We start from the raw sequence: 21606 nt of genomic DNA on the forward strand, positions 1-21606 counted from the left end.
TCAGGAGGGGGGGGCGCTCGCTCGTCTCCACCCTCTTTCCTGGCCGGCCGGCTGCGTGCTCGGATAAGGGTCTGGTATGGATTTTGGGGAGGACCCCCACGCCGATTTTTCGGCGTAGGGGGTTCCCCTTACAATCCATACCAGACCTAAGGGCCTGGTATGCCCCCCCGGGGGGGGGGGGACCCACGACGTTTTTTTATTTAAAATTTGGCGCGGCGTTCCCTCCTCAGGATTCATAGCAGACAGCTGTCAGCACTGCCTGTCACTCATCGCGAAAGGAAAAAAAGTTTTCCTTTCCCGATGAGCGAGCCAGCGCGACATGCACAGTACCCTGTCGCCGAGAAACAGCGCAATGGTATCGCGCTGGAAACACAATCGCGCGGTTAGGTACTGTAGCTGCGCACACCAGCATCCTAAACTCAATCCCGCCGCCCCCTCTTTACCTAAAGATTAAAGGGATCATTCAAGAAAATCCTGCCAAATGCGGCAGAGGGACTCAGCAGAATGCAAAAAGATAGTAAATGCACATTTTTTATTATAGCAACATTTGTACATTTACTAATTTCTGCAAAAGGTGGGCTATGCCTTTAACGTACAAACCATATAAATTATATGTATAACCAATTCCATCGTAAAAAAAAAATCTATGTAGAAAAAAAAAGCGATAAATCTCTACATAAATGTTTCCATTGGTATCTACTATTAGATGTATTTACACTATTACCATCAACTAATCCTATGTCAATCACAGACTGTAATCGAAAAAAAAAAATGTGTTTCTGAAGAGCCATTGATACAATACAGCAGGAACCTTTAGGTGCTTGCATTTCAATTAAGATTTTGGAGATTGCAAGAACCAAAGGAACTCACATCAGTACATTTCAACCTACCCCTGTGGTTGTGGGGCTGCCCCTTTCCCACATACCAGTCCTATCGCTGAGGGTGGCTTCACTGGCAAATAGTCACAGGAGGTGCCAGCTAACCACAGGAAGTTTGCATACCAGAACTTTGGGGGTCCTAGGACCTTAATAGAGAAGCTGGAGTTGTAAACTATCAGCATAAATGGATCTTTCAAGATTAAAAAAAAACACTTCTGATTCGGTTTAAAAATAGATATTTAGGCAACTGGAGGTGTTTGTGTGTATTTCTGGACATTTTCATGAGTCCCCCAGGAACCCTAAACCCAGGACACACTACTAGGCAAAATACCAGTCCTGTTAAAAACAACCGCTGGCCAACCCCTTCCAACTTTAATTTTTGGTCTATCACTCTGACAGGCAGGCTCAGTTGACAACAGTGAGGTACCTGCCAGAGCTCAAATGTATCTCTCGGCCAAAGAAAGCCTACAAAGTCCCAGCTTTCAGGACTACAGAACTGATTGTGAGATTTATTGTAGCTGTCTTGGAAGGAGGTTCTTCAATATTGGCCATCAACAGACAATCCATGGCAACCTGTGCAATATCATAAACAGTGCAGAGATTGCTCACCTGCCAAACTGCATTTAACAGCTTGGAAAGGAAGCTGAAGGAAGTCGGAGGGGATTTTGCAGAGTTTATCCACCGATACTTCTTCTGTGTTTCCATAATCCAAAAAGTGTACCGTAGCTGCACCAGCAGAGGTAAAATCCTTCACCTGCCCACGATACCAATTGCCGTCATCTGTAGAAGCAAAATTATAAAATTTGGGTAAAGTTTTAAACAAGAGTAAGCAGCAACATGGTATTTTGTCCAGACTAGTTTTTGCTAAATTCACCTTTTAAAATGTCTGCAACAAAACCACTTTATACAGGAGAAAGCATCTATGCCCAAAAAAATGTAAGGAGGGGTTGAGGAAGCATCAATGGCACTTTCTGTTCGTGTTCGTTGTTGCTGTTTAAGACTACAAATCCTATCGTGCAATGGAAAATGTAGCATGCAATGGGTGGGCACATATTCCAGCAAGTGTTCATGCGTGTGGCAGACCAGGAGTCTCCTGGCTTCTCAGCCAAGCTATGGCTATGACCAGGAGTAGGCAGGACAGACTAGGATTCTCCTGGCATATCAAAGTTACACAGTGAGAGTGGGTGGACTGGTCCTCCTACTACAGTGACACTTCCGCTGTTGAAATCAAACTACAATGGAAAAAACACAGGACTGGTGGTCAGGAAAGGAGTAGGTATTTTCCGCCAGATTCGCCGACAGATTTGGTAATGGAAGGGATGTTCAGTCACCTGTGCATGCATACACCCGCTAGCAAGTTGCCTAATCTGACAGAACACTGTAGTCAGAAGAAGACAGCGGACCTCTTACTACACCCAGCTCCATTTTTAATTTTACAGTCATTTTAGCAATAAAGTTAACATAATATTTATATACATAAATCTACTGTGTTGACGTTGGTCATGGTTATTTGATGTTACATTTTGTAAGCCTAAAGTTTTAGCGCTGAGCATTACGGGGTGTACCAATATGGCCTTCATACTCCTGCCAGCTTGTTTCACAGATGTTAGTATACTATATTTATATACGCTGACTTAATTGCAAAAAGTACTCTCAAATTGACAACATAGGTGGGTGTACTAAAATTTCTGCTGCTGCCTTCTTCTGTCTCCATTGTCCAGTCAGATTAGGCAACCTGCTAGCGGGTGTACCCATGCACATTCCGTTACCAAATGTGATGGGTCGCCAAATTTGACGGACCACCAGCATAGTAGCCACCTGGCTAACATACTATAATATTAGTATGTTAGCTATACTGAGCCCTTGAAATTCTGCATTTCAAGTGAAACTTTTTTTTTTACTTTTGGATATATCAGAGAGGGATTAGTACATCTGTCATTTTTTTTATTCCAGTCTGTGCTCCCATTAGGGATATTCATGCTCTCTATTTGTCCTATTTCCTGTTATCACCGACAGTGGAAGAATATCCCAAATTTTGAAATGTCCCCAGAACAGAGGATGAAAAAACCTTCCAATGGGGACACTAGTTCTAGTGAAATTAGGGACAACCAGGGATTCCCTCACTTTGGAGGGATTTCCTCTCACTTCCTGTTCTGGCTATGGGACAAGGAGTGAAGGGAAATCTCCCCAATGTAATACTGATGGCAAAAAAAAAAAGAAAATACAGGGCAAGTTTTGGCTTTAAAGGGGTTGTAAACCCTCGTGTTTTTTCACCTTAATGCATAGGACAGTCACCGAACTACCAGCATCCCCCCGCCCGTTTTACTTACCTGAGCCCCTTCATCTGTTCTACAGATCTGTTGTACTGGGACACACTCTCCCTCTCTCCATGGGGTCTCGGCTCTTGATTGGATAGATTGATAGCTGCGCAGCCATTGGCTCCCACTGCTGTCAATCAAATCCAATGACGCGGGCGCCGGGGGGGCAGGGCCGAGTCTGGCATTCGTGTCTGTGGACACAAATGCTGGACTTGGGAGCACGCTCGCAAGTAAACCCCCTCTGGAGAGCACTTCTCCTAGGGGGTTATCCGGTGTGGGGAGGAGCCACGAGAGCCGCCGGGGGACCCCAGAAGACGAGGTTCGGGGCCACTCTGGGCAAAACGAGCTGCACAGTGGAGGGAAGTATAACATGTTTGTTATTTTAAAAAAGCAAAAAACGATCCTTTACAATCACTTTAATTCTTACGTTAAAAATTGAGCAGTAGCTGATGCTTTTATTGTTAACAGATACTGTATTTATTAGGGGTGCAACGGATCAAAAAACTTACGGTTCGGATTGTTCCTCGGATTAGGAGTCACGGTTCGGATCATTTTCGGATCAACAAAAAAAAAAACCTTAGCTAGACTTACCGGTGACGGTATTTCTACGAGCCTTTCAGGACAGCACCTTGGAGAGAGCGTAGCTCCACCTCTTAGACAGGAAACACTGCGTGACAACGCCCCTTTAAAAAGCAGCTGCTTCCACCATGCCATCAGTTGTTACCGAGAAATCCTCCGACATGCTGGAAAATATAATCAGACAATTACCAGGTCCTATAATTATACTTTACATATGATAACCAAGGGAGGGAAGTAGGCTGCTGTCCTGAAAGGCTCGTAGAAATACCGTCACCGGTAAGTCTAACTAAGGTTTTCTCCCTTCGCCTTTCAGGACAGCACCTTGGAGAGGATAACCGAGAAACTTACTTCAGGGTGGGACTACTGCCTGCAAAACCTTCCTACCAAATGATTGGTCCGAGGCTGATAGTAGATCCAAGCGGTAGTGCCTTATGAAGGTCGAAAAACTGGACCATGTGGCAGCCTTGCAGATTTGCTCAGGAGATGCCCCAGCCCTTTCTGCCCATGATGCCGCCACTGCTCGAGTAGAATGAGGTAATACCCCTTCCGGAGGTTCCAGACCCAAAGATATGTATGCCTCTTTGATGGCCTGCTTTAACCATCTTCCAAGGGTGCTTTTGGAAGCTTTACCTCCTTTGTGAGTACCTTCCATTAAAACAAAGAGTGAGGATGACTTTCTGATTTCCTTTGTTCTTTCCAGATATTTAAGCAGGCACCTCCTGACATCAAGGGTATGGAAAGCTTCTTCTCCTGCTCCCGAAGGTAAAGGACAAAAAGTAGGGAGAATGATTTCCTGTGTACGGTGAAAAACTGAAGCCACCTTTGGTAGAAATGCTGGATCCGTCCTTAAGACTACCCTATCCTGTAGACATCTCATGAAGGGCTCTTTAATTGAAAGGGCTTGTAACTCACTAATTCTACGTGCGGAAGTTACTGCTACCAATAAAATAGTCTTTAACGTCAAGAAACGTAATGATGCTTCTTCTATGGGTTCAAACGGTGCCATAGTTAGACCCTGAAGAACTAAAGATAAATCCCATTTGGGAAAACTAACAACAGGTCTAGGCTTTACTTTTGCCATTGCCCTAAAAAATCTGATTATTAAAGGTTCCCCTGACAGGGTTCTTTCCAAAAAAACTGATAAAGCAGCTACCTGCGTCTTGAGCGTACTTGCTGCTAACCCCTTCTCCAATCCCTCTTGAAGAAATTCCAAAACTGAAAATGTGGTACGAAAATCAAAGTTTTTACTGGAACACCAAGAATTATAGATCTTCCAGACTTTAAAGTAAATGTCTCTCGTCACTTTTTTTCTACTTGCAAGAAGGGTAGAAATAAGCCTCTCTGATAAACCCTTCCGTCTTAAGATTTGTTCTTCAGAAACCAAGCTGTTAGTTTGAGGTAAGCTGGATCTGGATGGAGAATTCGGCCCTGACTCAACAGGTCTGTCCTGATTGGTAATCTCCAAGCAGGTTTCACTGAGAGGTTCATCAAGGTTGAAAACCAGGGTCTTTTTGGCCAATAAGGAGCTATTAATATTAGCTCCGTGGACTCCAATCTGAATTTGGCTAACACCTTTGGTATCAGTTGGAACGGGGGAAAAGCGTAGGACAGATGGAAGTCCCATTTGTGAGCTAACGCATCTACTCCGAGAGCTTGATCCTGTCTCTGAAGAGAGAAGAAGACTGGTATTTTTGCATTTTCCTCTTTTGCAAAGAGGTCCACTTGGGGATGACCCCAACTCTTGGAAATCTTTTCGAATAATTCCTGATTGAGAGACCACTCTGCTTCCCTTATTTCTTTCCTGCTGAGGAGATCTGCTAAGGTGTTTTCCGTCCCCTTTAGATGGACTGCTGATAGAGAGGCCACATTGTTCTCTGCCCATCTTAGGATCTGATGCGCTAGACCCATTAGGGTTTTGCTTTTTGTGCCCCCTTGCTTTGTTAAATATAATACTGTCGTCATATTGTCTGACAATATTTGGACATGTTGATTCACTAGAAATTCCTGGAGGGAGAGGAGGCTTAAGTGAACAGCCTTTAACTCTCTCCAATTTGAAGATCTTCTTGCTTCTGGTTTGGTCCAAACTCCCTGAACCGTTTTTTCTTCCAGGTGAGCTCCCCATCCCCAGGCGCTGGCATCTGTAGTCAGCCTTCTGGTTACCGGAAAGACCCAAGGAAGCCCTTTTGAAACGTTTCCTAGGTTCCTCCACCACCAGAGAGACCTTTTTGCTCTTGCCCCCAAGTTGAATTTCTTCTCCAGAGGTTCCTGGTATGACCAATTCATCAGGATATCCGATTGCAGAGGACGGGAATGCAACCTGGCCCACTGTACCGAAGGAATTGCTGCTGTCAACAGACCCAGAGCAGACATGGCTTGTCTTACAGAGATCTCTGCGTTGGATTGAAGTGTTATCAGGGTCAACTGCATCTTCTCTATTTTCTCCTGGGGTAGAAAAATTTTCTGTTCTATCGAGTCTATTTCGTACCCCAGAAACCTTACCCTTTGAGATGGAATTAAGTTTGACTTCTGAAGATTGAGAAGCCATCCCAAACCTCTTAAATGTGTTTGAACTGTCTGTAGGTTGACCTCTACTTGACCCCTTGAGTCTGCAAACAGTAGCAGATCGTCCAAATAGGGTACTATTGAAATCCCCTTCAGTCTCAGGGGCTCCAAAGATTCCGCCATCACTTTTGTGAATACCCTGGGAGAAGAGGAAAGACCGAAAGGCAGAGCCCGAAACTGCAGGTGCCAAATCTCCCCTCCCCCCAGATTGACTGCAAGACGCAGGAACCTTTGTGATGGGGGCGCTATTGGTATATGGAGATAGGCATCTCTCAAATCGATGGAAGCCATATGACATTTGGGGGTTAGCAAATTCCTTACTGAGAAAATCGTATCCATCCTGAATTTTTTGTATTTTATGGATCGATTTAGAACCTTTAAATTGAGAATCAGGCGGAACTTTCCTGATGGCTTTTTGACCATAAAAATGTGGGAGTAAAACCCCTTCCCCTCTTGATCTTTCGGAACCTGGGAAATGACCTTCTGTTGCATCAGTTCCTGTAACAGAGACTTCATGGCCAGAGCCTTTTCCCGATCCTTTGGCAGGTTTGTGATGTAAAACCGACTTGGGGGGCTTTGTGAGAATTCCAATTGATAACCCTTTTTGATTAACCCCAGAACAAAAGGACTCTTTGTTGTTTTTTCCCAGATTGGTAAGAAGTCCTGTAGTCTCCCCCCTACTAGATGGTCATTGTTTTTTAGGGGTTTGTTCTGGGGTTCTAAAGAGTACCCCACCTCTACCTCTTCCTCTCTGAGAAGACCAGGGTCTCTTCTGTGTGTGGTCCTTTTCCTTATCGGTTTGTCGAAAAGGACGAAAATTTTTCCTTGTCTGCTGTCCTGTCAAGGACAGTCTCTAGTTCTGGCCCAAACATCAGGTCTCCTGAAAAGGGAATTCCGCACAGTTTTACTTTAGAAGCTGAATCCCCTGACCAGGTCTTTAGCCAGAGTGCTCTTCTTGCTGAGTTAACAAGCGCAGAGGACCTGGCTGACATCCTGATAGATTCTGCAGAGGCATCTGCCATATATTTTACTGCCTTAAGCAGGGTAGGGAAGGACTCCAATAAGTCCTTTCTGGAGGTACCTGCCACAACATGATTTTTAAGTTGCTCTAACCAGCACTCCAGATTCCTAGCCACAACCGTAGCCGCCATTGCTGGCTTAAGATTAGCTAGAGATGAGTCCCAGGCTTTCTTCAGTAGCCCATCTGCCCTCTTATCCATAGCATCTTTGAGAATACCCATGTCCTCAAAAGCTAAATCAGTCTTCCTAGATACTTGAGAAAAGGCAGCGTCTATTTTTGGTTTTTTATTCCACAATAGTTCCTCATTCTCCTCAAAAGGAAACCTCCTTTTGAGGGTTTTAGAAAAAAACTGTCCTCTCTCTGGGTTCTTCCATTCCTTTTTAATAGTGTCTGTTAACACTTTATGCACAGGGAACACCCTGTGTTTAATTTCCTCCAGCCCCAGGTACATCTTATCATGCACAGACAGCTGAGCCTTTTCTTCCTGGATCTCCAGGGTAGTATAAATTGCCTTGAGTAATTCATCCACCTCCTCAAGTGACAGCTTATATCTAGATGATCTTGACTCTTCTTCCACCTCCTCCTCCTCAGAGTCAATGGTTGAGGGTGGAATGCTTTCCCTTTCCTCCTCCGACTCACTTTCCACCTGTCTGGAAGTGGACTGAGGGAAACTGGAGTGAGAACTCTGCTCTTGGCTGGAACTCTGGCCGTGCTTTACAAGGGAACGCACTGTCCCTAGGGCCTCTGCTAACTCCTTCCTCACAGAAGATAAGAGCTCTTTGCACTCGTGAGGATTCTTCTTTTACTAAATCCACAATGCAGGATTTGCACAGTGGTTTGGGCCAAGAGTCCCTTAAAGGATTTTTGCATGAGGGGCACTTTCTCCCTGTTCTCTCTGATTTGGCAGTAGCTTTCTGAAACAGAGAAACAAGAAAAAACCCAGGTCCTTTAGAACTAAGGCTTCAGAGAAAAGTAGTACCTCCAGCCAACACCCTAAGTGCCCAGAGTCTCACTCCTTTGCTGAACTGCTAATGGAAACTGTTACCCCATAGCAGACAGCAGCAGGTTTTGAATAACCACATCAAAGATAAAACACCCAGTGATATAAAAGGAAAGAGGTGCCACCGCACCTCTCCTACCTGGGCCTGGCCGGGAACCTGGGCGCCTGCATCCGCCATTGCTGCTGACGATTCCGCTGTCTCCATAGTGCAATCCGCAGCTGCTGCACTGTGTACTAGGCTCCATGTGCCAAACAAAAGGAAGTCCCGGCCAGAGGACCCGCCCCTTCCTCCTGCGTTCCAGCAGCAGGAACCAATCGCTGCTACGCCCCGCCGGAAGTATCCGCCCACCGGAACTGACATCACCTGCTGTCCGGGATTCGGCGCCGCCATGCAGAGGCCTGGCATGGACGCTCTTACTGAGCACAACCGCGGCCCCCCGAACACCCCGGGTGGAAAACTTCCGGCAGACCATTACTCCTGTGAGCCGGAGAAGGAAGGGACACCGGAGCACCCTCCTCACGTAAGGGAAGGAGCTGGGTTGGTCTGAGTACCCAAACGTGGAGGTCCTGCCAAAACCCTCTCCTTGGAGAGAGCGCAGCCCCTCTGGTTCCCCAAGCAGTGCTTCCACCATGGCGGAGGAAACACTAAAAACTGATGGCATGGTGGAAGCAGCTGCTTTTTAAAGGGGCGTTGTCACGCAGTGTTTCCTGTCTAAGAGGTGGAGCTACGCTCTCTCCAAGGTGCTGTCCTGAAAGGCGAAGGGAGAAAATCTCCCCCACTGTAATATCCACAATCTCCCTATTGGCAGGGTGTGGCAGGGTATTGGCGGGTATATTGGCAGAGTATTGGCAGGGTATGGCAGAGTACGGCAGAGTATTGGCAGGGCATTGCAGAGTATTGGCAGGGCATTGCAGAGTATTGGCAGGGCATTGCAGAGTATTGGCAGGGCATTGCAGAGTATTGGCAGGGCATTGCAGAGTATTGGCACTGCTGCCATCCGATCTCTCCCCTCCACTGTACAGATCAGTACACAGAGGGGAGAGAGGAAGCGGCTTTGTTACAAGTGATCGCTCCGTCATTTGACAGAGCGATCACGTGCTAAACGGCCGCCGGGTGTACCAAGATGGCCGCCGCTCCGGAGCTAGGCCGAAGCCGCGGCCTTTCCTATGGCCGAGGCCACAGAGCGCTCCGTGGATCGCGGGTGTCCCGTACGGATCAACCTCCGCGGATCGGATCACGGATCGATGACGATCCATTGCACCCCTAGTATTTATTGGCGAACACCACTCACTTTTTCAACATGAAAATCGGGTGCAAATAGCGTGCGCGTGTTATACGCCAATATTTCAATTTTAGCTGCCTCGGAGGGGACAGGGAGGGGGGGTGACCAGCGCCGTCAGATTACATGCAGTGAGGATCTTCTGTTTACTGGGTGGCCTCTGTAATAGGAAGTCCAATCTCCTGGGCCACCATTGGATCACTGTTCTGTCTATCATAGGAGATTCTCACTGTATGCAATCTGTCGGCGCTCGTCCCGCCCCCTTCCTGTCCCCTCTAGGCTGCAGATGAGCATCGATCAGGCTGCACTGATGGCAATGGTGAGGCTGTTGCAATGATGGCAATGGTGAGGCTGTTGCATTGATGGCAATGGTGAGGCTGCTACATTGATGTGGACTGATGAGGCTGCATTGATGGCAATGGTGAGGCTGCAGATGGGCATTGATCAGGCTACATTGATGGCAATGGTGAGGCTGCAGATGGGCATTGACCCTTATTTTGCTTCAAAGTTCCTTATTTAAAATTTAAGTTTTTTTCCTGAAACTTCCCCCTTAAAATGAATGAATGTGTTATACGCCTGTGCGTGTTCTAAGCCGATAAATACAGTATGTTCTTTTCTTTACAACAGAAACAATCTTTTTATTGCCGATAAGGAAAAAAAATTTCTTGGAGATAAGCTTTATTTAGTGCACATTAAAATGAATCTATAAAATGGACACTTATTCTAATTGAGGTGCCGTGGACAAACTTTAGAAGGTGATAACAAGAGCACCTTGCTCACAAAATTACCATTGGGCTGTTTCCTACCTGGAAAGCTGTGGATAACGGTAATGCACACTGAGGTCATACCCACTGAATCCTCTATTAAGATCTAGCTAAAGTTAAAAGAATGGATAATAGAAAACAAATGCAAGTAGAAATATGAAATACATATATAGCATAAATCCTTGCATGCATATACTCTAGTTATTCTGGAAGGGTTATTACTGCCTCAACAGAAGTGGAGCATCAAGCACATCATCCTCAATTCCAACTACTACTAGTTTGCAGAAAATAATTATAAATCTTGCCTAGACTCACTGGATCCTGTAACAGTACTATGCACTGAAGAAGAATTGTGTCACTTACCAGAGAAGAAAGCTCCACACACGTCTCCTTTAACAGGTGTGTAGCCCTCAGACACATGCTGAACGCAGTACTGTCCCAGCGAGACATTTAAATCATTCAGAGAGCTTAAATCTGAAAATCATTCAAAAGATTTTCATTTACTTAGTGGAAAACAACTTACAGTCTATCCTTTGACAAGATTAAAAACCAAAAATACATAGTCTGTACATCTCTGCAATACTCGCACGTACAGTACCTTATCGTACAGTACCAAATCACTGCAACTGCATAAAAATAACTGGTAATTTAAAAGAAATCCAGTGATATATTAAAACTGGCACTAAACCCACCTTCTCCTTTTCAGTCAAGGAAGCCGTCATCTTAGCTTCTGTTTGTCTGGCAGCTACCATGGTGTTGCACATGTGATCAGTTATGACACCAGCTATTTGATGGTTTGACAGTTTGGTTGGGAGCACAAGTAAATGTGACAGTCAGCATTCCCAGCATGAACTGCTTTGTGAAACTGTTTAGAATCAATGGGTTTGGTACCACTATAACTTCCTGTAGTGAGCCAACAACCATGGCTGTACTAAAACCCCAAAAGTTGTTAGCCCTTCTCAGTTCTCCACCTTATGTCATTGCAGGAGGGGTTCTGTAGTTCACATCGGAGAACTGGGCAGGGCTGACAACACTCCTTGCCAATTCATTGAAGCTGAGCTATAGTTGCCAGTTCACTGCAGGAAAGGCTAGCTTTGCAACATCCAGTCCACCAAGGTCCAGGTGCGGCAAACCAAACTCAACAGGAGAAAAAAGGTCCATCTGTAGACCAGATATGTAGAGACCAGCCCAAGCAGAAATGTAGCGAGGAATCATGATTGAAGAAAAAAAAATAACAGAAAAGGGTTAGACTTTATCTTAGCAGGGCGAAAGAAAAGATGATCATCCTTCTACGAGAACAGCAAAAAAAAAAACGAAAAAAAAAAAAAAAAAAACTGATGGATGTTGGTAGTATAGGGGTTATCCTGGGCTGGCCTACAATTTTTGTGTCCAATCCTCCAGTAGGCAGCAGTATAAACAGTACAAGCCCTCCTGTGTTCTTTCATTCCTGGGAAAACAGAAACGTGATGGCAGAAAAAAGACCAAGTGGTTTATCAAAAATTATTTTTTTTTAATTGATACTAGAGCTGCACGATTCTGGATAAAATGAGAATCACAATTATTTTTTTGCTTAGAATAAAGATTATAATTCTCTCTCAATTCTCAGCGTAACATCATCTTTCACATTATACAAAAAAAAACTAGGCTAACTTTACTGTTTTTTTTATTTTAAATACATTAGCCACTTGCCGACCAGCCGCCGCAGTTGTACTGCAGCAACATGGCTCGGCTGCGTGAATCGCCATCATTTTACGTCAGTTCCTGAAGCGGCCACTAGGGGCCCGCTGCTCGCCCCAGGAGCCGATGCGAGACCGCCGGGCTCCCGCGATAGCTTGAAACATGGCAAGAAGCGGGACCCTCTGTGTGTAAACACAGAGATCCTGGTTCTCTGAGGGGAGAATTGACAGATCGTCTGTTCATACAAAGTATGAACAGCAATCTATCTCTTCCCCTAGTCAGTCCCCTCCCCCCTTCAGTTAGAACACACATTAGGGGAACACATTAACCCCTTGATCGCTCCCTAGTGTTAACCCCTTCACTGCCAGTAACATTTTTACAGTAATCAATGCATTTTTAATCGCACTGATCGCTGTATTAATGCCAATGGTCCCAAAAATGATGTGTCCGCCATAATGTCGCAGTCACGATAAAAATCGTAGATCACCGCCATTACTAGTAAAAAAAAAAATAATAATAATAAAAATGCTATAAATCTATCCCCTATATTGTAGACGCTATAACTTTTGTGCAAACCAATCAATATACGCTTATTGCGATTTTTTTTACCAAAAATATGTAGAATACATACCGGCCTAAACTGAGAAAAAAATGTGTTTTTTTTAAAAAAAAAAAAAAATGGGGATATTTATTATAGCAAAAAGTACAAAGTATTGTGTTTTTTTCAAAATTGTCGCTCTTTTTTTGTTTATAGCGCAAAAAATAAAAACCGCAGTGGCGATCAAATACCACCAAAAGAAAGCTCTATTTGTGGGTAAAAAAAGGATGTAAAATTTGTTCGGATACAGGGTCAGACGACCGCGCAATTGTCAGTTAAAGCGACACAATGCCGTATCACAAAAAAATGTGTATTTTTTTTCCCAAAAAACTACGTTTGAAGGATTGCTGAGCAAATCAGTGTGACATAAAATATTGCAATGACCGCCATTTTATTCTCTAGGGTCTCTGCTAAAAAAATGATGTATGTTTGGGGGTCCTAAGTAATTTTCTAGCAAAAAAGACAGATTTTAACTTGTAAGGAACAAGTGTCAGAAAAAGGCTTATGCCCCGTACACACGTTCGGATTTTCCGACGGAAAATGTGCGATCGGAGCGTGTTGTCGGAAATTCCGACCGTGTGTGGGCTTCATCGGACTTTTTCCATCGGATTTTCCGACACACAAAGTTTGAGAGCAGGCTATAAAATCAACAAAACCCATTGTCGGAATTTCCGATCGTGTGTACACAAATCCGACGCACAAAGTGCCACGCATGCTGAGAATAAATAAAGAGATGAAAGCTATTGGCTACTGCCCAGTTTATAGACGCGACGTACGTGTTTTACATCACCGCGTTCAGAATGATCGGATTTTCTGACAACTTTGTGTGACCGTGTGTATGCAAGACAAGTTTGAGCCAACATCCGTCGGAAAAAATCCTAGGATTTTGTTGTTGGAATGTCCGATCAATGTCCGATCGTGTGTACGGTGCATTAGTCTTAAACCACTTCCATCCCGGGCCTATTCTGGCACTCCACTCCTACATGTAAAAATCATAATTTTTTTGCTAGAAAATTACTCAGAACCCCCAAACATTATATATGTTTAACTGGCAGACACCCTAGGGATAAAAATGGTGGTCATTGCAACTTTTTATGTCGCACAGTATTGGCTCAACAATTTTTCAAACTTTTTTTTTTTTTTAAGTTTCATGAATTAAAAAAATAACAGAACAGTAAAGTTAGCCCAATTTTTTGTATAATGTGAAAGATGATGTTACGCCGAGTAAATAGATACCCAACATGTCACACTTTAAAATTGCGCGCACTCATGGAATGGCGCCAAACTTCGGTACTTAAAAATCTACATAGGCAACAATTTAAAATGTTTTACAGGTTACCAGTTAAGAGTTACAGAGGAGGTCTAGTGCTAGAATTGTTGCTCTTCTCCAATGCACGTGGCGATACCTCACATGTATGGTTTGAACGGCATTTACATATGTGGGCGGGACTTACGTGTAAGAGAAGCAGGAAGAAAGTGAGGGAGGAGAATAGAGATACAAATTAGGGGGAAGGAAGGAGAGAAAGGAGCAAATGAGGTGAGATCAGGTAAACGTAAGGGCAGTGTTTGGAGCAGTCACATTCTCTGCTTTGGCAGATTCCTGCTTCATCTATTTCTTCCTCCTCAGTTTGGAACACCACACAGTCTACGCGCTGGTGGATTACAGATTTAAAGCTCTCAGCCTCTTTTCGTACTAACTACATCCAGCAACAGGTACAGCCAAGGTCTCACCGATCCCTCAGCTCACTGGCGTGTGCACTATTTAAATGGTTTCTGATAGAGTTCAACTGCATTGTTTTCTCTAGACCTGTTTGACCCAAACTCTGCTTGTTCCTGACCTGGCTATCTGGATTGCCGCCTGACCAGGCCTCTGCTTCTTAAGGACCATGCAATTTGGATTGCTGATTGACCCAACCTGTGCTTGTTCCTGACCATGAAATATGAATTGTCACCTGACCGCTGCTTGTTCTTGAACACACTGTTTGGATTGCTTCCTGACTCAACCTCTGCTTGTTACTGACCAAGCTATTTGGATTGCCACCTAACTTGACACCTGCCTGTTACTGACCATGCAATCTATTTGTCATCAGTCAGCTTGTGATCAGTCTGCTGACTGCACACTAGTTGTTAGTGGTAGCACCACAGTTTTCTGATGCTCCTCCAGGGCATTCCATTGACTTAGAACACCTCTACCATCAGACACATTTGAGATCTAGCACCACAATTGGCTGTACTCTGCCCACAAGCGGCATGTGACTCTCTGGTCTTACCTTTACCCAACAGGTAGGAAAAGAAAGGGGAGGAGGGACAAAAGAAGAAATGGATTACGATAAGAGTAAGGCATGAGAAGTAAGGTGGGAATAGGTTGAATGGAGGGTAGAAAGGTTAAAATGTAATGAAGGGGGAAGCAGATATGTAGATCATAAAAAAAGGAAGGGTCCCTTACCTGTAAGATTATAAATGTGGCAGAAGAAGTCTCCTGGAGATTGCAGCATGCACACTATAACCTCTCTTTCCTGGCCAAGTGGGAGCTGTGTCCATCCCAGCTGTGAAGGTTCCCTGGGCGACACTTCTTCCTTCTGGACAGTTGGAACAGAGTCACTGGAAAATTTATCAGCCTCGCATAAACCAGCAGCAATAAGATGCTGTAAGACAGCCACTGGAGGTGTAGATGATTCGTCAATCAAATCCAAAGCAAGAGTGCCTTCAGACTCTGAAACCACCACAGCTGTGAACACCTTGTTCATAACAAGGGTGCCTATTGTATGAATGGCTTCTGAGCTCCATGTTCCAGATGGAGGCTTCACACCTGTGTCAGAAAAATCATTATTTTTCATAGATTCACACAGTCTGCATTACTCCCATCACTTGCAGGTTCTGTGAAATGAGGCCAAAGTGCTAGCCACTTGAATCAGTATGACCCACCTTGACAGAGAATTGTCACTTACCGGCCAAAGAGCACTGGATAGCGTGAAAAGGAGTCTGCAACATATCAATGTCAATGGGGCGCAGTCGTGATATATGCAAAGTCTCTGTGTTCCCAAAATCTAAATATCCAACTAGCGCTGTGTCTTCCGATATGTGTTTTACAATGCTAGCTCTGTACCAATTGTTGTCTGCTGCAAAAGGTAAAGGACACAGATTGTATACAGGCAATTTATCACCATCAGCCAAAACACTTAAAAGATAAACTTCAAGCTGCTTTAAAAAAAAAAAAAAAAAATCAATCAAGTAATGGCTCTCGGTGTTCATTAGTACATCATTAACCACTTGACCTCTGAAATGTTTTACCCCCTTCATTACCATGGCATTTTTTTACTATTCAGTACTGCGCTACTTTAACTGGCAATTGCTCGATCATGCAACACTGTACCAAATGAAATTTTTAGAATTTTATTCAGATAAAATAAAATTCTTCATGAATTTAGGCCAAAATGTATACTGCTACATGTCTTTGGTATAAAAAAAAAATTTCAGTGAGTGTATATTAAAGTGGCGTTCCACCCCCCCCAAAAAAAAAAAAAAATAGTAATGTGCTTAAAAAAAAAAAACATTTGGACAAATTTTTTTTTTTTTTTACTCGGCTCTAAATGCCTGTTGCTAGAGGGTCCCTCGTAGTCTGCCTCCTTCGGTGCCTGGGCTCCTGACGTCACTTTCCTCCTTTTTTTTTTTAAAATGGGAAACCCGCTTTAACTGATTTGTGCAAAAATGATGGCGTCTAGAAACTATGGTATATTTACGCAGCTATAGATGCTATACAGATCAACGACTTATAGTGTGACTGTGATAGGGTGGCGGGCAATCTGGTGTTAGCAGACTATATGGGAGGGTCACTGACATGGACATTGCTAGTGACACTAATACAGTAATCAGTTATACTGTACTAATGACACTGGCTGGGAAGGGGTTAACATCCAGGGGCAATCAAGGGGTTAACTGTCTAATAATGTATAAGGTGTGTCATGTGTGCTGTTTTTACTATACTATCTTCTTTTATTTTTCCCCCTGCTTTGTAGGGAGACGAAACAGCCAGATTGCTGTTCCCTATACAGTACACAGAGTTCTGTGTTTTTTGTAAACACACAGCTCTGTGTGAGATTGGTAACAGCCGATCAGCTGACTTCAGCCAAAATCATTGGCTCAGATCAACTGCCAAACAAATGTTGTGTCCAATCACAGCACGGGTCGGCAGGGGGCATGCACATGTGCACCCAAAACCTGAAAGAAATCCAGCCACTAACAGCTACCTTGTCCAGCTTGCCTGTGCCACCCGCAGTAAAACTACTGTGAGCGGGCAGCAAGTAGTTAAATATATTTTGTTAAATGTATTCTGCTTAAGTACCTGAATCTTACCTGGTAAGATTTACTCACTGTACAGCACATCGAGAGAACGAGGAGCAGCATAAAAAGTCAATTGACCGCAGCATCATTTGTCTTCTTAGACTTGCACATCCTTTGACTCTACAGTTTCAGTCTATCTGTTGCTATCTAAATACCCACACTGTCTCCCTGCTCCAGAAATCACCTCACTACAGGGCTGTGTCTTGTTTTGCACACTCAGAGGCTGGGATTACAGCATGGCACTTGAAGGATGGCAACTCTCTTTATGTTATCTTTGACTCTTTACCTCTACAACCCTTAAGCCTAGTACACATGGGCCGAATGTCAGCTGGTTAAAAAAATAAATAAATAATAATTCGGCCCATGTGTAGGTTTGTTTGACAGACGAGCATGCTGGAAAACCAGCAGCCGACCGACTCCTGATCAGCACTCTCCGCCAATGCCAGGGAGCGCTGATCGGAGTGTTCTGGCGGGGTGCCGCCCCCTGTCAGAACACAACAGCTCAGCGGGGGAAGTCGCTGTACTAACTTCGCACAGTAAATAGAGGCTCCAACCGGAGAGGACAGTTTTTTTACGTTCAACCTAAAAATGAGTGGCGCATACCAGGCTCTAACACAGATCTGATAGGTCTGCGATCGTGCTGAGAAAATTAAAATAAATTCAATTTATGTGCATCTTTTTCAGTGAAGTTTAGTTTAGTCTCCAAACAACGAAAACATTACTAAATAGAAGGGAGAAAATACAAATCTTTCATAAATAAAGGTTCTTTCACACGAGAGTTCTGTCTGTCTGTTTTTCATCTATCCATTGACAGATGAAAAACTGACAGCAATGCACTCCTATCAGCAAACAGATGATCAACTACAGTGCCTGAAGTCTAAATATTATAATATCTTACATACCGTGTATACTTGAGTATAAGTCGAGTTTGCACTTTTCTGGTGCAAAGAATGACATTTTCCAAACCGAATTTGGGGCCCCGTATCTCGGGGCCACCTGGTGCTAGGAACCAATTTGGTGAGCAAACGCAGTGGACCTAGCACTACAACATATCCAAAGCTGGGGTTCCTATGACCAAGTGGCCCCGAGATATGGGGCCCCAAAATCGGTTTGGAAAATGTCATTCTCTGCTGCAGAAAAGTGCTTAACATTTTCCAAACTGACATTGGGGCCCCGTATCTCGGGGCCACTTGGTGCTAGGAACCCCATGTTGTAGTGTTAGTTCCACTGGGTTTGCACACCATATTTGGGGTTCCTAGCACCAAGTAGCCCCAAGATACGGGGCCCCAAAGTCGGTCAACTGTGACCATCTGCAGCAATGTCATTTCGGGACCCTTTAGGTCCAGAGACCCCAAATTTTGGCTGCAGCTAGGGGGCATCTAGGTACCCTTAACAACTGAGTTTGAAGTTCGGGGGACCTATGGCTGCAAATGGGCACAGTGAAACATGCAAATGGGCACAGTGAAGCTGCAAATGGGCATTGTTGACCCTTTTGTCCATTTACAGTAGTTGCGCATTTCTCACCCTAGGCTTATACTCGAGTCAATGAGTTTTCCCAGTCTTTTGTGGTAAAATTAGGTGCCTCGGCTTATATTCGGATCGACTTATAATCGAGTATATACGGTAAGTCCACAGGTTTTTTAACCCCTTGGTGACAGAGTAAAACAAATGCTAATGCCTGAAAACAATTTTGACATGCTTTTCTAAAACTGTACATATCATTGTAACTACTGCAACAAGTGTATCCAGGTAAAAGATACCTCGTTTTTTTTTTCAGGACAAACTGGGCTTTCATTTGGTGATAAATGGTAATGGATATCCCCTGATCTTTGTTTTATTAATAAATAACTGGTTCAAAATAGTAAAAAATACAAATATTTTTTAAATTTAGCTGTACTTTATACAACAGATTCGCTGTTCTTGACACATCCAAGGTCTCTTAACTGTTCTCGGTCTGGCAAAGGGATATTCCAGAGCTAGCGGACGATGACTGGGAGGAGGGAATTCAGCGACATCTACCCCTGATGATATTGTCACGAGATAGATTTATTCAGTTGAAATTCTTACACCACACTTACTACTCCCTGGCACGCTTGGCGAGAATCTATCCTGAAAGAACGTCCAACTGCCCTAAATGTAGCTCAGAAAACGCTGACTTTTACCATTTGGTCTGGTCCTGCCCTAGTATAGTGGAATTCTGGAAGGCAGTCTTGGCTGACATTAACTCTATAGGGGAAATAAACATTCCATATAGCCCTATCCCCCTCCTTCTGGGTATCTGCGACTTCCTAAGGGTCCTTTCACACTGGGGCGGGGGCGTTTGCGGTAAAGCGGCGCTTTACCCGTTTAGACTACTGGAACACTTGTCTACTGCATTTACTGTTTGTTACACGCCTGTACTGTTTGCACCCCTGCTGAAAATTTTTCTGTCTGGGAAGATTTGTAACCCTTTTCCAATGTCTGTTCATTTGAAAAACTTGAATAAACGATTTGTTAAAAAAAAAAATTTAAGCTGTACATTTCTTGCTATTAAAATAACTTGCCACCAATGAACAAACCAAAATGACTTCTGCTCACGACGATCGCAGATATACACCAAATGTGTTCATTATTTGATGCTTGTACCCGTAGTAGTGCCCAGAAACAATAGGACGAATTTTGCTCATCTTTCCTAAAACACACTGACACTGGACCTTTGATCCTGACACCAACACTAACCTAGATCAAACCTTAATCTAGATATTGTTTATTTGTTTTTCACTCACTTTTGTTTGTATATATCATCCTCTTCTGCAAGGAGAAAACGATACAATTACTGTATATAATGTATACTGTACATATACAATGTATCTTTCTCTCCATTCAGACGATAAAGAAAACACAGGGGTGGGCTACACTGTGACTGATCACTGTGACAGCCAATCAGAGGCTATCGCAGTCATCAGGTGACAGGCAGTCCCGGGTCACAATTGTTGGGGAGAGCCCGGTCTCTGTGCTGGGAAGCGAGCGGTGCGATCAGGTATGCATACATATGGCCTCACAGATAAAGACATACTTCTGCGAGGTTGCAAATCTGTGTACAGGTGGCATCAAGGGGTTAATAAACAGCATCTGAAAAAAGTATGAATAGCTAATTAAAAAAAAATAAAAAGCCCTTAGTCGTTTACCTGTGAACTGGGCGCAGCAAACATTCCCAGGTTCTGGTAAGGAAATCACTGTTGTGTTTAATGCGTTGCATTTCTTGTTCATTGCAGCTACAAGCTCAGCAAGTTGTTCTAACAGAAAGGGGACAATTAAAAAAAAAATCTGAACGCACAATAAACAGAAGATATTTAGATAACCCAAATTAAAAAAATCCTTAAAAAACACAAAGTAAAAATGATGAGGCTTACTTGCAGTCTGAACTTTCTGACAAAAGAACATCTCTGGGTTATGGAAGACGGTGATGAGAGCCTCAAACTGATCTCCAACACTAAAGGAGTAAGGCTTTCCTTGCATGTCTGGAGACTCCGAACTGATGCAGGACGGCTTCTTCTCTATGGGTTCAACTGGGGATTTCTCCAGTGTGGGAACTAAAGGAACATGGTGGTAATGTTCATGAGATGGACAAATCACAGTCATTGTAATGTAGCCCGAGTTGAGTTTGAACAATACTACTTTTTTTTTAATACATAAACTAGACATGGAAAAAAAGTAGTTTTTATTTACAAGCTCTGCATGCTCACACAAGGGTCTGATATGGATTTTGGGAGGGGAACCCCACATTTTTTTTTACAAATTCCTATAAGGATTTGTGAATTGACTTTCACTCCTGTTTTATGTGGTATTTACCGAACGTTTTTGCTTTATGCGGCTAATGTTAGCAACAAACACATACGGGAAAGATAAAAACACTTAACTTTAAGAGAGCAAATTTTCCAAGGATGAGGGCTGCTCTCCAAGACTTAGACTGGAGGAAATATTGGCATTGAACACAAAACAGAAATGTGAATTCTTCAATGCGACTTAGAGCTGCACAATTCTTTTCAAAATGAGAATCACAATTTTTTTTGCTTAGAATAAAGAACACGACTCTCTCACGATTCTCACGGCATTACATCATCTTTCACATTATACAAACAAATTGGGCTAACTTTACTGTTTAGTTTTTAAATAATTAAAGTGTGTTCCCCCCCCCCCCCCCCAAAAATATGTGTTAGAAAGACCGCTGCGCAACGACAGTGTGACATAAAATATTGCAACAACCGCCATTTTATTCTCTTTGGGGGTTCCAAGTAATTTTCTAGCAAAAAATACCAGTTTTAACACGTGTCAGAAAAAGGTTTGGTCTTTCACTGGGTAAACTGACCTCATTTACAGACTGAAGTTCATTCCTTTGATCTAAAAGGAGGAAGCGTTACAATGTTTCTCATTATCTCTAGGAGGTTGTCTGTTTTTTTTTTTTATTGTATTTTGTTTCTTTTAACCACTTCCCGACCCGCGCACGCCGATGTACGTCGGCAGAATAGCACAGCTGGGCAAATGGACTTACAGGTACATCCATTCGAATTCCCCGCCGTGCCATAGCGTGCACGTGTCGGGAGCTCCG

The 21606-nt window shown here is 43.6% G+C and overlaps 1 protein-coding gene across 1 annotated transcript in view; it reads right to left on the reverse strand.

Annotated features, from left to right (window-relative positions):
• TDRD1 (tudor domain containing 1) overlaps window positions 1–21606 on the reverse strand; it is a 144277-nt gene that overhangs the window by 22406 nt on the left and 100265 nt on the right. Inside the window, exons 10-15 of the mRNA XM_073597607.1 lie at window positions 20411–20590; window positions 20186–20293; window positions 15626–15796; window positions 15124–15486; window positions 10766–10876; window positions 1488–1658 (exon numbers count right to left, since the gene is read on the reverse strand). Coding sequence (XP_073453708.1) covers window positions 1488–1658; window positions 10766–10876; window positions 15124–15486; window positions 15626–15796; window positions 20186–20293; window positions 20411–20590 — 1104 coding nt within the window. The remainder of the gene's footprint in view (window positions 1–1487; window positions 1659–10765; window positions 10877–15123; window positions 15487–15625; window positions 15797–20185; window positions 20294–20410; window positions 20591–21606) is intronic.

This window comes from Aquarana catesbeiana, linkage group LG08, assembly GCF_042186555.1.
Source record: "Aquarana catesbeiana isolate 2022-GZ linkage group LG08, ASM4218655v1, whole genome shotgun sequence".
Taxonomy (NCBI): Eukaryota; Metazoa; Chordata; class Amphibia; order Anura; family Ranidae; genus Aquarana; species Aquarana catesbeiana.